The 17,200-nt window shown below is 36.7% G+C and overlaps 1 protein-coding gene across 1 annotated transcript in view; it reads right to left on the bottom strand.

Moving 5' to 3' along the window:
• Positions 1–7,114: 7,114 nt before the first annotated feature.
• The window catches only part of PTPRD (protein tyrosine phosphatase receptor type D), a 1,111,022-nt gene continuing 1,100,936 nt past the window's right edge, over positions 7,115–17,200 (bottom strand). The window contains exons 35-37 of the mRNA XM_034987987.1: positions 15,606–15,760; positions 12,265–12,400; positions 7,115–10,844 (exon numbers count right to left, since the gene is read on the bottom strand). Coding sequence (XP_034843878.1) covers positions 10,776–10,844; positions 12,265–12,400; positions 15,606–15,760 — 360 coding nt within the window. The 3' untranslated portion in view covers positions 7,115–10,775. The remainder of the gene's footprint in view (positions 10,845–12,264; positions 12,401–15,605; positions 15,761–17,200) is intronic.

Genomic DNA, 17,200 nt, shown 5'->3' with positions numbered 1-17,200 from the left:
TATCTGTTGTATTCCCCTAGTGCTAGAGTTTTGCCATTGTCATTGATCAGTAAACTTGGTCTTGGCTGGCTGTTCTTGCTGATCTTCTGGGGGAGGGGCCTGTTGCAGTGGTTCTCAAATGTCTTTGCCAGAGGTGGAATTGCCCGGCCCTTGCCAGGGGCCAGGCTAAGTAATCTGCTGGGGCTTGCTCTCAGGAGCTTTTGTTCTCTGCAAGCTTTCTGTACAGCTTTGGAGGACTAGAGTGAAATGGCGGCCTCCCAATCTCTGACCTGGAGGAGCTGAGAAGTTGGGACCCACTCCTGAGTGAGCCCCCAGAGAAAAGCAATCACTCTTGTCTCCCCGATCTCCAGCCACAGTCCGTGCTCACCCGGCCTGTGACTGAGCATTTCTATCTCTGGCACCCGACCCGGTGTGGAGTCTCCAAACCCAGCAGATCCCTGCAGTGCACTCCTGCGCCGCTCCTCCCAGGGGAGGAAGGGGAGTCTCCCTGGATCTGCCGCTTGTTGGGTCCCTGCTGGAAGAGCAGTGGCCCAACTGTGCCGTGGATCCGGGTTTATGGCAACCCTGAGCTGAGAGCCCACTCCTCAGCTCCATCTGTGTAGCCAGCATCCCAGCTCCTATACCTGGGAGCTCTGCTGCACTCAGGCACCCCGGTCTTTCTGTGACCCCGAGGGTCTGGAGACCACACTGTCCCAGCGAGCGTCCACCCCCTGCTTAGCCACTGGAGCAACATCCCACAGCGGAGCCCACTTCTAAAAGTTCCAATTTTGTGCTTTGCTGATCTATCACTTGCGAGTAGCGGCTGACGGAGGCTCCCTCCCCCCACAGTCTGTCTTCCCAAATTTCGCCTCGGATTCACTTATCTGCACATCCTACCTTCCAGAAAGTGTTTGCTTTTCTGTTTAAAGAGTTCCTGCTATTTTTTTCTTCGATCTCCTGTTGAGCTCGTAGGTGTTCAGAATGGTTTGATCCTTATATATCTGAATTCCTGGGACCAGACAAAATTTAGGTTTCCTATTCTTCCACCATCTTGTTCCTCCCCCCCTAATTTTTGAGTAATTTTAGGTTGATAGCAAAATTGAACAAAGTACAGAAAAGTCCCTGCTCCCCAAAAGCATAATTTCACTTACTATCAACATTTCACATCAGAGTGTTGCATACATAGTTTAAAATCAATGAACCCACATTAACACCAAAGTTACCTGAGGTCAGTAGTTTACAGTAGGGGGTCACTCTGCATTGTACATTCTGTGTTTTTTGACAAAAAGTATAATGACATATATCCACCAGTATAGCATGATACAGAAAAATTTCAATGCCCTAAAAATCCCATGAAATTTATTTATTCATTCCCCTGCCTCACAAAACCATTGATGTTTTTACTTAGAACTTTATAGTTTTGATTTTTCCAGAATGTCATATAATTAAAGTCATGCAGTATGTACTATCTGCAGATTTGATTCGATCACTTAGTAGTATGTATTTAAGGTTCCTTCTTGACTTCCCATGGCTTCACAGATCCCCCCCCCCCCTTTTTTTTTTTGGCACTGTGAATAATTCATTGTCTGGTTGTATCAAAGTTTATTTGTACTTTCATCTGTTGAAATGTTTCTTGATTACCTGTAAGATCTGGCAAATATGAATAAAGCTGCTGCAAACATCTCTGTACAGGTTTTGTGTGGACATAATCTTTAAGCTCCTTTGCGTAATTACCAAGGAGCATGATTGCTGGATTGTATGGTAAGAGTGGATTTAGCTCTGTAAGAAACTGCCAAAATGTCCTCCATTGCAGCTGTATCTCTTTGCATTCTCAGGAGCAATGAGTGACTGTTCATGTTTCTCTACTTACTCTCTAGCATTCAGTGTCTTCAGTGTTTTGAGTTTTTGCCATTCTAAGAGGTGTGTGCTGGTATTTACAATTCATAATGACAAATGATATTGAGCATATTTTCATAGGCTTGTCTGCCATCTCTCTTGGATGAGATCCTTTGGCCATTTTTTAATAGATTCTTTTTTTTTTTTTTTTTTTACTGTATTGTTTACTGTTTAGTTTTTAGGTTTTTTAAAAAACTTGAAGATCAACATACAGTGTTATATTAGTTTCAAGTATATAACATAATGATTCAACAATTCTATACATTACTCAGTGCACATCACAATAAGTGTAGTCACCATTTGTCACCAAAACATATTATTACAGCCACATTTACTATATTTCCTAAACTGTACTTTTCATCTCTATGACTTATTTGCTTTGTAACTGGAGCTTTGTACCTCAAAATCCACTTTAACTGCATCACCCATTCTCCTTACCTACCTCCCCTCTGGCAACCACCAGTTTCTTTTCTGTATTTAAGAGTCTGTGTTTTGGTCTTTTTTTGTATTTATTCATTTTTTTCTTAAATGCCACATATGAATGAAATAATATGATATTTGTTTTTGATTGACTTATCTCACTTAGTATTATACCTTCTAGGCCCATCCATGTTGTTGCAAATGGCAAGATCTCATTCTTTTCTATGGCTGGGTAGTATTCCATCACAAACATACACACACACACACCACACACACCATCTTTATCCATTCATCTATCAATGGATGGATTGGATTGAATTGGATTGCTTCTGTATCTTGGCTATTGTAAATAACCAATATTGTAAACTGTAAATAGTGTTGCAATAAACATACTGGTGCATATAGTTTTTTGAATTAGTGTTTTTGTTTTCTTTGGGTAAATACCCAGTAGTGGAATTACTGGATCATTTCGTATTTCTATTTTTAATTTTTTGAGGAAACTCCATACTGTTTTCCACAGTGGTTGTACCTGTTTGCATTCCCCCCTACAGTGCACAAGGGTTCCTTTTTCTTCACATCCTCACCAATACTTGTTATTTCTTGTGTTTTTGATTCTAGTTATTCTGATAGGTGTAAGGTGATATCTCATTGTGGTTTTGATTTGCATTTCCCTGATGATTAGTGATGTTGAGCATGTTTTCATATGGTCTGTTGACCATCTGTACATTTTCTTTGGGAAAATATCTTAAAAAAAAAGGAAAATGTCTATTCAGGTCCTCTGTCCATTTTTATTTTTTTATTTTATTTTTTTGGTTGTTGGTTTGTTTGTTTTTATTATGTTAATCACCATTCAGTACATCATTAGTTTTTGATGTAGTTTTCCATGATTCATTGTTTGTGTGTAACACCCAGTGCTCCATGCAATACATGCCCTCCTTAATACCCATCACTGGGCTCACCCATCCCCCCACCCCTTTCCCCTCTAAAACCCTTAGTTTGTTTCTCAGAGTCCATAGTCTCTCATGGTTTACCTCCCCCTTTGATTCTCCCCCTTCATTTTTCCCTTCTTTCTCCTAATGTCCTCCGTGCTATTCCTTATGTTCCACAAATACGTGAAACCATATGATAATTGACTTTCTCTGCTTGACTTATTTCACTTAGCATAATCTCCTCCAGTCCCATCCATGTTGATGCAAAAGTTGGGTATTCATCCTTTCTGATCCTCTGCCCATTTTTAATCAGATTATTTGCTTTTTTTGGCTTTGAGTTGTAGAAGTTCTTTATATATTTTGGATATTACACTTTTATCAGATATGTCACTTGCAAATATCTTCTCCCATTCAATAGGTGGCCTTTTCGTTTTGTCAGTGGTTTTATTTACTGGGCAAAAGTGTTTTATTTTGGTGTAAGTAGTTACTTACTTACACCTAAAGTAGTTTGGTAGTTAAGTTTCAGTTACTTTTGCTTTTGTTTCCCTTGCCTGAGGAGATACATATAGAAAATGTTTCTATAGCTAATATCAAAGAAATTATTGCCTATGTGTTCTTCTAGGAGTTTTATGGTGTCAGGTCTCACATTTAGGTTTTTAATCCATTTTGAGCTTATTTTTGTGTATGGTATAAGAAACTGGCCCAGTTTCATTATTTTGCATGTAGCTGTCCAATTTCCCCAGAACCATTTATTAAAGATATTGTCTTTTCCTCATTGCATATTCATTGAATCTGAAATTGCTTTGGGTGGTATGGACATATTAACGATATTGGTTCTTCCAATCCATGAGCATGGAATATCTTTACATTTGTTTGTGTCATCTTCAATTTCACAGTGTTTTATAGTTTTCAGAGTATAGGTCTTTCAATTCTTTGGTTAATTATATTTCTAGGTATTTTATTCTTTTTGGTGTAATTGTAAATGGGGTTGTTTTCTTAATTTCTCTTTATACTATTTCGTTATTAGTGTATAGAAATGCAACAGCTTTCTGTATATTAATTTTGTATATTGCAACTTTACTGATCATTGATCAGTTCTAGTGTTTTGGGGAGTTTTTGGGGTTTTGTATACATAGTATCATGTCACCTACAGGTAGTTATCAGGTTTACTTCTTCCTTACCAATACAGATGCATTTTATTTTTTTTCTTGTTTGATTGTTGCATCTAGGACTTCCAGTACTATGTTAAGTCAAAGTGGTGAAAGTGGACATCTTTGTCTTGTTCCTGATCTAACGGAAAAGCTTTCACTTTTTCATCACTGAGTATGATATTAGCTGTGGGTTTTCATGTATGGCATTTGTTATGTTGAGGTATGTTCCCTCTAAATCTACTTTGTAGAACATTTTTTTTTAAATCATAAATGAATATTGTACTTTGTCGAATGTTTTTTTCTCCATCTCTGAGATAATATGTTTTTCATCCTTTCTCTTAAGGTAAGGTATCACAGTGATTAATTTACAAATATTGAAGCACCCTTGCATCTATGGAATAAATCCCATTCAATATGGTGTATGAATTCAGTTTGCCAGTATCTTGTTGAGGATTTTTGCTTCAATGTTCATCAGAGATATTGGCCTGTAGTTTTGTTGTTATCGTTGTTGTTGTTGTTGTTGTTTGTAGTGTACTTGCCTGGTTTTGACATCAGGATAATGCTGGCCTCATAGAATCTTGGAAGCTTTCCTTATTCTTTTATCTTTTGGATAGTTTGAGGAGAGTAAGTATTAAGTCTTTAAATGTTTGGTAGAGTTTACCTGTGAAGCCATCTGGTCCTGGACTTTTGTTTGTTAGGATTTTTGTTTGTTTATTATTATTACTGATTCAATTTCATTGCTAGTAATTGTTCTGTTCAAATTTTTTATTTTTTCCTGATTCAGTTTTGGTAGGCTATATGCTTTTTAGGAATTTATTCATTTCTTCTAGTTTGTCCAATTTGTTATCATACAATTTTTCATAATATTATCTTATAATCCTCTGTATTTCTGTGGTGTTATTTCTCCTCCTTCATTTCTGATTTTATTTGAGTCCTCTCTTTTTTTTTATTGATGAGTCTGGCTAAATGTTTATCAATTTTGTTTATTTTTTTGAAGAACAAGCTCCTGGTTCCATTGATCTGTTTCTCTCTCTCTCTCTGTCTTTATTTCTGCTCCTATCTTTATTTCCTTCCTTCCACTGCCTTTGGGCTTTGTTTGTTCTTCTTTTTCTAGGTCCTTTGGGTATAAGTTTAGGTTGTTTGAGATTTTTCTTACTTCTTGAGGTAGGCCTGTATTGCTATAAACTTCCCTCTTAGAACCGTTTTTGCTGCATCCCAAAGATTTTGGATCATTGTGTTTTCATTTTCATTTGTCTCCATGTATTTTTTTTAGTAAGTTATTATTAACTAATAATATCTGCATGTGTGTTTATGTGTGAAATTAGCTGTTTTGTCATCTTTGGCAATCAGACATCTGATTAAATTAAGGCATCACAGTGATTAAAATTACAAACATGATTTGCCTTGAATTTTTTGTCCTGTTTTCTGGTTAAGGATTGTGTGCTTACACAATCAAATAATAGGGTGATCAAATCTGCAAATTAAAGGTCAATTAGGTGGAGGAAAAATGAGGGAGAAAAAAGTCTAGTTGTCTATTCAATATCAGGATATCCAAAATAATGTATGGATAATAGATTGTTTCATTCCCTATTTCCATGGCAACAAGTAGTTTTAATACTACCAAACATACCTGTGCTTTGCCTTACCTTAACTCATCAGGTTGACTTGCAGTCAGTTTGTTCCCGCCATATTCATTTGTATTTGGCAAGGTGGCAGCCACCTTAAACCCTCCTTGTTTTGACAACCCTCCTATGATTTCCTATTCATAACTGTGATCCTAGGATGATCACTTAACCCAAGTCATATCACTCAGGGTCAAAAAGCCTCTATTCCATTCAAAAACGTCTATTTGTGCTGTTTGGAAAGTAAACTCTTCTACGTGTTTACCTTGTGGTGAAGCTTCCAGGGACCACAAAGGTTGCTTAAAACTGACACTAAGAAAGTCGAACCAGGCTGGAAGATATCACTTGAGCCCCAAATGTCACTGTGCTTAATAATTAGGAATGTGTTCCTACTTTTTAAGTATGAGCCCACTCCTAATCTTTTAGTATGTGAGCCAATGAACACTTTCCTTTCATTGTAAGCCAAATTGAATCAGACTTCCTTCCCTCACAATTCAAAAGTCCTAACTTCATGAATCCTTTACTTTCCTTCATAGCACTTTCCCGAGTGCAATTTTATTATTTCTTTAATTCCAGCCTCTCTCCCTAGACTGTAGTCTCCTTGTGAGCAGCAGCATCTCATGTACCAATAGCTTCATTCCCAAAGCCTAGAGCAGTTCTGACCCTTAATATTGAATAACTGAATAAACAACTCAAGCCAAGTATTGTCTTAGTTTCCAAAAAGCTTAAGAAGTTAACATGATGGAGCTATTTTTATGTGCATGAGAGATAGCTGTTGTTTCAAGATGATAATACTTATAGGCTGAAATCCACTCAAATTTACAAAGTATATGTAACCATTTTCTATAGAGTTAGAAATTGCCCATAAACTCTAGTTTGAATGATACCAAGGCCTTCTTTTTCCTGTGTGAATTGAGCAAACTAGTTTTCTAAGCCTTACTTTGCTTACCAGTGAAAAGCGCTCACCTCAAGGCAGGCAATCATAAATGACAGCCTCTTGGTAAGTTTAATTACTATTAGTACAAAGGAACTAACCAGATAACCAGAGAGAAAAGGGAACATATATAGTCAGTTCAAAACCAAAATGCTTGAGTGGACAAAAGTAAAGGCCAGGGCTGCATAACACTGACATTTTTATTAGAATTCATTTGTAACAAATGGAACTTGTGTCAGCAAAGAACTGATTTTCATACAGACTTCTTTCGCCACCAATGTAACGAAGTAAGAAAATAAAAAGCACGCCTTTCATTCTGTAAAACATTTACGCGTACTACTAATTAGAGGTAATTGTATTTTTTTAACAAGCCATTTTACAAGTTATTTTTTTAAATTTTTCAGTCTATGCATCCAAAACGAGAGCAAAGAACACAACTGTTATTATCTTTGTAAAGACACTCCAAGCTTGAATGGCAAAGCTACATAGCAGATGGATAGGATGGATCTGTAGCCTTCTGATCTCTGCTGGAGTATCAGGGCACCCATAAACCCAAAGGAAACCAAACCCCTCCCAAAATAAATGGGAATTAAAAATAAAAAGGAGGGACTGAAACAAAGCAAACCCAAAAATAAACAGGAAAGAAAAAAAATCTCTGTTACTGAAGAATTTTTTCTCTTCCTGTGTCTATGTTGTGTTATTTACATACACACAAATGAATTTCTGAAGCAGTTTCTTACAGATGGGTTCAAGTAATAACATTATTGGGTGTAGAATCAATAGGGCAGTGCATAGTACAAAGGTATAGAAAGTGCAAAGTTCCCTAGAGGCCCTTCCCTCCCCTGGCTATCCTTGCCGTTGTCTAACCATGCAAATCATTTTTAAAAAAGAGCTAAAATAAAGTTCTGTACAAATCACTTTTTATATATTTTGATTTTTTTTTTACCATTGTAACTAATTACAAAATTATACATAACTACACGTACATAGGTAAATAATAGCACCGTACTGGTTATGATGATGAAAATAATTAGAAACTTGAAAGTTTATGGTAATGGTAGATAAAGATGTTTACCTGGGAAAATCAAACTAGAATGGTTGTACAGAAAAGCACAGAGTGGAATGCACATCAATGACAGGAAGGGAGTTAGTTCTCGGAACAGCGCCTAAACAATAAGATCTCTGAATAGTCTCTGCCTCATTTGTATGGTATGCATCCCATTAATTTTCTTCTTGTGATTATTCTCCTCTTTCCCTTTGCCAAATGGGCAGTTTTCATTTCAGGGAGAGAAACTGCTCATTGGTCAGTCATTCTGGTGTGTAATATACACCATCAGATTCTACATGTCTAACGTGGCATGTCTGCAAGTCTGTCTGACCCCCTTTGTTTCACTAAATGAAAATCACAGCACTCAGTAATCTGGCACTTGGATAAATCTCCAAAAGATACAAACTAAAAGATAATAACAACAGATCCACATAGTGCACATTCTTCTCTGGTTCTGATGTAGGTTAGAGAGTCTCATTCTGAGGTAGCCTTCTAGATACTTTTTTTTTTTTAACATTATTTCTTTTTTCTTTTTTTCTTACTTTTTTTTTTTTTTTTTTTTTTTTTTACAAAAGTGCTCAAATATGATGCTTGCAAGTGTTTGGTCTCTTGGATTTCATTCTGCTAGTGATGGTAAAATGTGGAAAACAAAATCCTTTTATGCTGAACATCAAAGAAGCTAAAATTAAACCAAAATGTTATATCTATACCAAAACTCTTTAAGAGTTCCTTGGATATTTTGAGGGTTCTTTAAAATCATATAAGATATGGCAAACTCATGCCATTTTCCATGGCTTCCTATAGCAATTATGTTGGAAAATTTGGGATTATGTTGGAAAATAGATAATTGTTTAATTTCCCCTTTTAGAAAAATCCTAATGGATTAGTAAATATATTCCAAAGTTGACAATGATATTTGTCACTAAACAAGTTTGGTGCAGTTACTGAATGTTCCAGAACAGATTTGGCAGGGATTCTAAATAAAACAAGTAGCTTTTCCTGATGTTGGCAACCATGAAAAGAAGGGCCCTGATTATCCAAGTGCTTTGGGCTGGTACAATCACTAACATCCCCGACTTAGTTGAAAACTAGGAATGCATATTATTCAAAGAGTTTTTGTACATGTGGTAAACAGATAATGCTTTAATTGGAAAAGTAACATATAAGAACAACTAATGAAAATATGAACCGAAAGCTAAAAAGAAATGCTATTAAAATAGGCATCAATTATAAGGCACTCTAAATGCATAACTAAAACCAAAAGAAAACAAAGTACAGCACTTCCCAGTTGTGCTGTATGCCACAAAATGTTTCTGACTGAACAGAGCAACATGAGTTTGGCTTTGCCCCTGTTACATATCATAAATGCAAATTTCATAGCACATACTATAGACAATATACGATTGAATACATTGTTTTTTTAAACAACTTGATAGCTGATATATTACAACATTCTCCCCTCCTAAAGGGATATGCACTGACCTTTCCCACATGCACACCTCTTAGATATTTAGTAATTTTTTTTTATTGCACTAGAGTGTTAGAAATATTGAACTTTGTTGGAAGCCTGGCTAACAAAAGGATATTTGTGAATATGAGTAGGTGGGTGGGAGGAGACTGGATAGGAAATTAGGGGGTGAGGCTTGACAATCACTGATGTGCATTCCTCATTTCCCTTAAAATTAAAATTTTATGATATTAAGAAATACCCATATGTCATAAAATCAATAACAAATTGTAAAAGATGTTTATAATAGCTTCTCTACCTAAAAGCAACCACAAAAAAAACAACTAAAAAACCCCAAAACTAATTCATGGAAGAACTGAATGATAGCTCTATCTTTTTGCGTGGACACACTGTCTATATGTACATAGACACCCTGTAAAATATGGATATATATGTATGTATGTTAGCAGCAACTTTATACTTTGCGCCTCCCTGTTGATTCCAGAAACAAAACAGAACAAAACAACATTCTCTTTGACTATTTGAAGAGAATGGGTACTTTCTCACCAACCAAAACTGAAGTGTGAAAGTAATATCTGACAAGACTGATACTGTAGATTAAGAATATTGCACAAAAATGTGCAAATTTTCAAATTATTGGATATTTCTACAGCAAGATATTACAGATAACAGTTCTACAGCTTAAAAAAACCTACAATTTGGAAATAAAAAATGAAGAGTTATGTAGCTTTTTTAAAATTCACTTTATCGAATGATACATTTGTTAAAAAAAAGTTTACACAGTTAAAAATGAAGCACAGGTCAGCAGTATCTTTACAATACTAAAAAACTAAATCAAAGACTTTCTTTTTAAACATTTCCCCCCGATCCCCCCCTAAAATGTTATTATGAGCAGTATGGTGGGAAGGGACGATGTTGCAGCAGAGTCCATTTGTCACAAGAAGCCACACCAGCAAACATCTTGCACTGAACTGCAGGACTCTGGCAATTTCTCCTTACACCTAACAAGCAATCCTGAACAAGATGGTGGTTCTTTGCTGTGATTTCTTCTTCCCTTTATTTTGAATCCTTGCGGTATCTGTAAAAATCCTTCAGATGCCTCACCAGTCAGGATTCTCTTTATTATTTTTTCAGGTTAGATTATTAAACTGTGAATTCTTGGTCCACCCAGAAGAGTTTGTTTTTATTTTGTTTTGTGTGTAATAGTCCCACTAAGTGGTGGTTAGCTAGAAGTTAAGAAGGACTTCTCAAGTGCCCTGTATGGCTCAGAAGAGACTCCGTGGATACTGAAGGGCCTGCAGGAAGAACCCACAGTGGGTTAGGGGTTTCTACGTTGCATAGTGATCAAAGCTGCCCAGGTACTCCAGTGCAGCTCGGTAGCAGAACTGGTACTGGTCCTGCAGGAGACCAAGCATGGGAAGAAAGAGGAAAAAGGGGCCATGAGTCCATTTTAATAGAAAGATGAAAATCAATATTCAAAACCAGACGTTACATCTGGATGGGGGCAGAATCACTGCTCTCACCAATTAAGTAAATCCAATGACCAATCCATTTCAGTGAGCAAAGAATGATCAGCCACGCGGACTGTTTGTTAACTTCACCAGTCGATTTGATTAAAATCGTCTCCTAATTCCAAAGTAGTAACAGCTAGAGTGAACACTATCTTCCAGGCAAGTGTGAGTTGTTCTCCAAGTAGTACCAAACAATTACCACCACTGAACATGGGAATGTATCACTGTTGTCTTTTACAACTAAATATTTGTGATAACTTATTCTCAGTTTGGTATCCCCAAACTGGCTGTCTATATCAAAAAATAGCCGTGTCGTTTGGCCTAATTCAGTGTGATTGCTAGTTATCTGTTATAGAAAGGCCCACATTAAAATATAATAACTTGAAACATGTCCTTTTTCAGATAGGGAAGAACACTGTCATATTGGAATAAGTCGGGGCATTGCTGGAGAGAGAGAAAGAAATAGAGTTTTTGCCATAGAAGAAACTTATCTTCAGTAGCCAATGGGGCTGAAAGTAGATAGTTTCTATTTTGCTTAAATGTGCATTTTTTTTTACAATAAAAATGGTAATGCAAAATAAATGGAGTTTGCTTTCCTATGTTGTCACAGTAAGCTGCTTGGCTAAGTGTTAAGAGTTTTTAAATGTCCAATTTCCCTCTTCCACCCCAACACCCATTAAGTTTGTCAGGCCGACATCACGCTTTGAGTATTGCAAGCCAGATACCTGTGCTCTTTTGAAATCACAGTTTGGAAGATATTGTGAGCAATGAATTTAGGAATACATATAGAATATATTTGGTGGCCTTTTGAGGAACAGAAACACTCACTCATATTATCCTTAGAAATGAACAGTCAATAGGCCAGACTGTCTAAATCACAAAAGATGAGAATTTCATGATCAGTTATTGGAGTAAAAAATGGGGTATTAATTTCTCTAGGGCTTATCCAGGATCCAAATATTTAAAATGACCATAGGAGAATAGAGAAGTAAAATGGGCTGAGGGTCTGTTATGTACCAGGCAGTGTGCTTTATAAAGTGGTCAAATAGTGATAATTTATCATGGTTCAACCTAATATGTAATCTAGCATAACTTCCAAAACAACTGTAAGACTTTGAAATTGTCACTCCCATATACAGAGGGGAAAAAATGAGTTTCAAAATACTGAACAATTTGATGGTTTTCCTACAGTATTTTCCTGTATTTTGCTCTGGTGTTGAGAGTCTCCGGGCTCTAAGACGTTCTGGTTAGTAAAATCTATTATTTGGCTCTTGAAACGTGATAAATTCATGGAGATTTTTCTCACCTCTGTCTGTACCATGGCTGGTCGTTGTGTTCTTAACATTTTGACAGTCTGGAAGATATCTACAACTCCTTCGTATCTCATTCTTTCCAAAACAATGCTTAATGTTATAAAGACTCCAGTTCTTCCAACGCCCGCACTGCCATAATAACAAAGACAACGTTACAGGATGTGACACTCAGAGTCTTGACCACATTCGTTTGGAAGTAGACATATATGCACCCGCTTCCATATTACACTAGGTTCTTCCACAGCAATGTTCAGGAAGATGTGGTATTGGGTTCACGAAATGACTATTCTTGGGATAATGTGTCATGGTAAAATGTGAGCATGAATGTGGAGTAATTAAGATTAAGTCCAATACAATGGAATGCCTTTTCAACTGGGATTCTACTCCATTTTGGAAAGATGTAGGAAACATAAATATTGCAAAATAAATGATTCAGGGAAGGATAAATAAGTATAGGTTAATACTCTTCATGTAGATCCTGCAATTGTAGACCTTGCCTTCTTAGTATTTTTAAAGTATATGGAATACCAGATAAGGTGAGATAAACTCGACCTCTTCAAGTTTTCTAGTGTATTATTTACTTCTTGTGGTCACAATCTACGCAGGATATTTCATCACTTGGAAAGTGTATAGACTATTCAGATTGAGAAGTCAGTTTTGATATGAGAAAACAGATTCTGTTACGGGTTTTTTGATATGGGATCCTCATTCAGTCATTAGAAGGGTTGGTGAATATTTTATATTTACAGACCGTGTAAATGTATATACATCTGTTCTCTCTCCTGAAACTGAAAACTTAACAGATTCTCAAAAGGTTCTCTAATCTTTTAAAAAGAAAATGGATGAGCCTCACTGAGCTTATCTACTACTTTTAGATGTTCAGCAGCTAAAACACCAGGATTCTTTCTACCACATTAGCAAGGTTTCGAGTTTGTTTTCTTTATTGTTTTAAGATAATTCCAGAATGTTCACTGCAGCAAGAAGAGAAAATTAATTCATAGCTTTTGTGCTCTTAAAAAGTAGGAAAGCATCTGGAGGTTTAGCTAATGAGGAGAAGAGTGAATAATCTGAAAAATCCCTACATTTTTGGATCCTAATTAAATGGCATGTGTAACGCTTGGGTACAGGCTGTAGAAAATGGATGGATTCATTTACTTGGGGATGTAGCTGACAGGCATATATAAATAGTGTGTCCCTTTACAAATTGGGTTTTCTAAAGAGCCCAAACAGAAATGTTAAGTGAGGCTTTAAAATCCATGGGCAGTCTTTACAAAGTGCCTGAGGATGTCCAGGGGCAGTGAAGGCTCTCTGTTAAAATGGAGTAGATGACCTTGAAGGTTCCTTTCAACCTTGAAAGTCTCTCTTACTCCTGAGAAGCTATGATTTATGATTTTTTTTCTTTTCTTTTTTTTTTTTTTTCTGAATGGCCCAGGTATTCCCAAGTCTATATTTAACCTTGATTTGATTGTTCAAATGTATTGAAATACAGGGTTTCTGGCTTTCTACTAGATGTTTTCAAGAAAATAACAGACACTGGCCTTATAACTTCTGAATTTGTTGACTTTACAATGCTAGTTTAATAAGTTATAAATAAAGTTAGTATTTTAAGGATATTCCCAGATAAGAGAAACTATCTAGAAGTCATGTGTATATATGTGTGTGCTGTGAGATAATAGGACATAATTAAAATCCATATACTAAAGGAGTATTTAAATCATTCTGTGACAGCAAAAGCAATGGGAAGTAACACATATTTATAAACTTATGGGGTAATGTCTAAAGTTAAATGTATATATTAAATATATTCTTTTTTTATAGCTTATGCTAGAAAAGTTTGAATTAGCATTTGGGCAAATTATATCAAAAGTGAAGGGGAATATCCAGGTAATTTCAGTCCAGTCTATATCATCTACTTTGTCTGAATATTTGAGTCCATATGTTGTTCCCTACATGATCTTTGGTTGTCTAGAGTAACCAAACTCAACACAGAGCAAATGTGAATAAAGAAGGTCTGCTACTCACAGAATATATCATCCCTGGGGAACACCATGCGCTCAAAAGGATCTTAGATTCTAAGATTCTGTCATAGAGCTACATGATGACAGAAGTGAGGCTAGAATTCAGCTATTTTAAAGCCCAAGTTGAATATTTCTCCTATTTTGAGAGCTTGTCTCCCCTTTCACTAAGAATCATAGTTTGGAATCTTTCTGTCTTTCTCTTTTTCTTTCTCTTTTTCTTTTTCTTTCCTCCCTTCTTTCCTTCCTTTTTTCTTTTTTTTTTTTTTGAAGAAAAGTAAAATTTTAAACTCTCTCAAGATTTTGACCACAAAGAGATTAGACACTGAGACTTCAAATTGCTAGAATCTGAAAATATATTAGTGTAAATAAAATTATTTACAAAAGGAATAAAAAAATCCTTTTGCTGGAAGGTTTCTACATAACAACTTCCCAAAGCACTAAATTTATGGTGAGTGTCCTTTCTGAACCTGAACCTTTTGTTTGCTATTTCTATTAACTTCAATGACTTGAATTATAAAATGCTCTGGAAACTATTGAAAATAATTAACTTGAAGGTGCTTCATTTTCTGATATAGCAACAATTTTCAGGCAAATTGCAATTTTAACCGAGGTACCATTCTAATCACTTACTGACTGGCAAGAATTAGTATTGTCATTAAGGCTGGATAACTATTTATAGTTTTCCTAAAAAGACAAACACAGGAGATAGATACAGAAAGACAGTTATCATTGTAACGCCATGGAAGTAAAACAAGTAAGAGATGATTAACTGAACAAATTTTCACTAGCGGATGTACCAACAATTCCTGTTAAGGTAAACTAGGCAAGAGGGATGCCTGGGTGGCTCAGTCGGTTAAGCATCTGCCTTCAGCTCAGGTCATGATCCCAGGGTCCTGAGATCGAGTCCCACATCTGGCTCCCTGCTCAGGGAGGAGTCTGCTTCTCCCTCTCCATCCACCTCTCCCCCCCCGCTCATGCTTTCTCTCTCTCTTTCTCTCTTGCTCTCGCTCAAATAAATAAAGTCTTTTAAAAAAAAAAGGTAAACTAGGCAAGGAAAAACACAGTTTTGTCTTTGTTACAAGGGGTAAAATTTGGGGATAAAAATTTTACCTCTGGTATTTTCATTTTATGGAAAGAAAGAGAAATGAGTCCTTGCTTAAGATTTTACAATATATTTCTGAGAATATAAAATATTAATTACGCAGATTCACTCCAATAAGCCTGTACTGACAATGAATAGACAACAATGCACATTTTCAAAGTTATTAGGACATTAATCACAAGTGGAAACTCATCATTCTTGATTCTTCGCTCACCTGCAATGGACTGAAATGGGCCCATCTTGGCCAAACTGCTCTTTTGTTTTATGGACTTGGCCAATGAAGTCAATAAATCCTTCTCCAGACTTTGGCACTCCTTGCTCTGGCCAGTCGGTGAACTGGAACTGCCTCACTGTTCGGGACTGACCGTCCTTTAGAGAGAAAGCCACATACCCAGCCACAAAGAAGGATGCCAGGAGGATTCAGCCAGTGCACAGACCACAGCAGCAAGAATGATTTTTTTTTTTTTTTCCCAGAGAGGAAAAAGGGGGTGGGGTAAGAAGAAATTAAAAACATGGTTAACTAGAAACTCAGTTACATGTATGTCTTATCTGTTATTAACACTGTCTACAGCCACATATATTTAAATTGCAAATTTATTCTGGAATGCCCAAGTAAAACCCTGGGTTCTGGTAAAGAATCATCTAGTTCCCATATTAGTAAATGCTTCCGAGACCCAAAATTTGCCTTCAAAACCAAAGTGGAACATATATACTCTATTTCAAGAATTTCAGAAGCCAATAACTTAATACTGAAAGGAGCAACCAGGCATGTCATCCAGACCAGAGATTTTGCTATTGTCATGATAACTTCACATCTGCCATGCTTGCTTATTTCTAGCACTGTCAAGTGACAAATAATGACGCTGAAAGGATCTGACACAAACTGGGTAGCTGTTAACCAGGATGCCCCACATGTCTCAGAGGCATACAATTTCTAGCCATGGCAGCCTACACAGCACGTGCTATGCAACTATGCTGTTGAGTGGGAAGTGAGGTGTCCCTCAAGGAGAGGAAAGAGATTATTAGCAAATAAACACTCTATTCTGAAAAGGACTCTTCTGGCTGACCACAGGAATTAAGGCACTGATCGGGGGGCTTAACAGACAGACCAAACAGTGGAAAGAAAACAACCTGGATATTATGTTGAGTGAAATAAGTCAAACAGAGAAAGACATGTATCATATGATCTCACTGATATGAGGAATTCTTAATTGCAGGAAACAAACTGAGGGTTGCAGGAGTGGGGGCTGGGGTGGGAGGGATGGGGTGACTGGATGATAGACACTGGGGAGGGTATGTGCTCTGGTAAGCGCTGTGAATTGTGCAAGACTGTTGAATCTCAGATCTGTACCTCTGAAACAAATAATGCAATATATGTTAAGAAAAAAAAAAAAAAGAAGAAGAAGAAGGTAGTGGGAGGGGAAGAATGAAGCGGGGGAAATCGGAGGGGGTAGACGACCCATGAGAGACGATGGACTCTGAAAAACAAACTGAGGGTTCTAGAGGGGAGGGGGGTGGGAGGATGGGTTAGCCTGGTGGTGGGTGTTGAGGAGGGCACATTCTGCATGGAGCACTGGGTGTTATGCACAAACAATGAATCATGGAATACTTCATCTAAAACTAATGATGTAATGTATGGGAATTAACATAAGAATAAAAAATAAAAAAATAAAAAAAAAAAAAGAAAACAACCTGGATAGAAGAGGAGTCTTTTCTAAAGTGATTAGGCAAAACTGCTCTGACTTATGAAGTATAAATGGTTTGAGAAGGAGCTACTCATGTGCTTCTGATTCCTTCTAGAACAGTGTT

This window comes from Mirounga leonina, unplaced genomic scaffold (genome assembly GCF_011800145.1).
Source record: "Mirounga leonina isolate KUSES-001 unplaced genomic scaffold, KU_Mleo_1.0 Mir_447, whole genome shotgun sequence".
In the NCBI taxonomy this organism is placed as follows: Eukaryota; Metazoa; Chordata; class Mammalia; order Carnivora; family Phocidae; genus Mirounga; species Mirounga leonina.
Note: the sequence above shows the minus strand (reverse complement) of the source record. Positions and strands in the feature narration are given on the sequence as shown.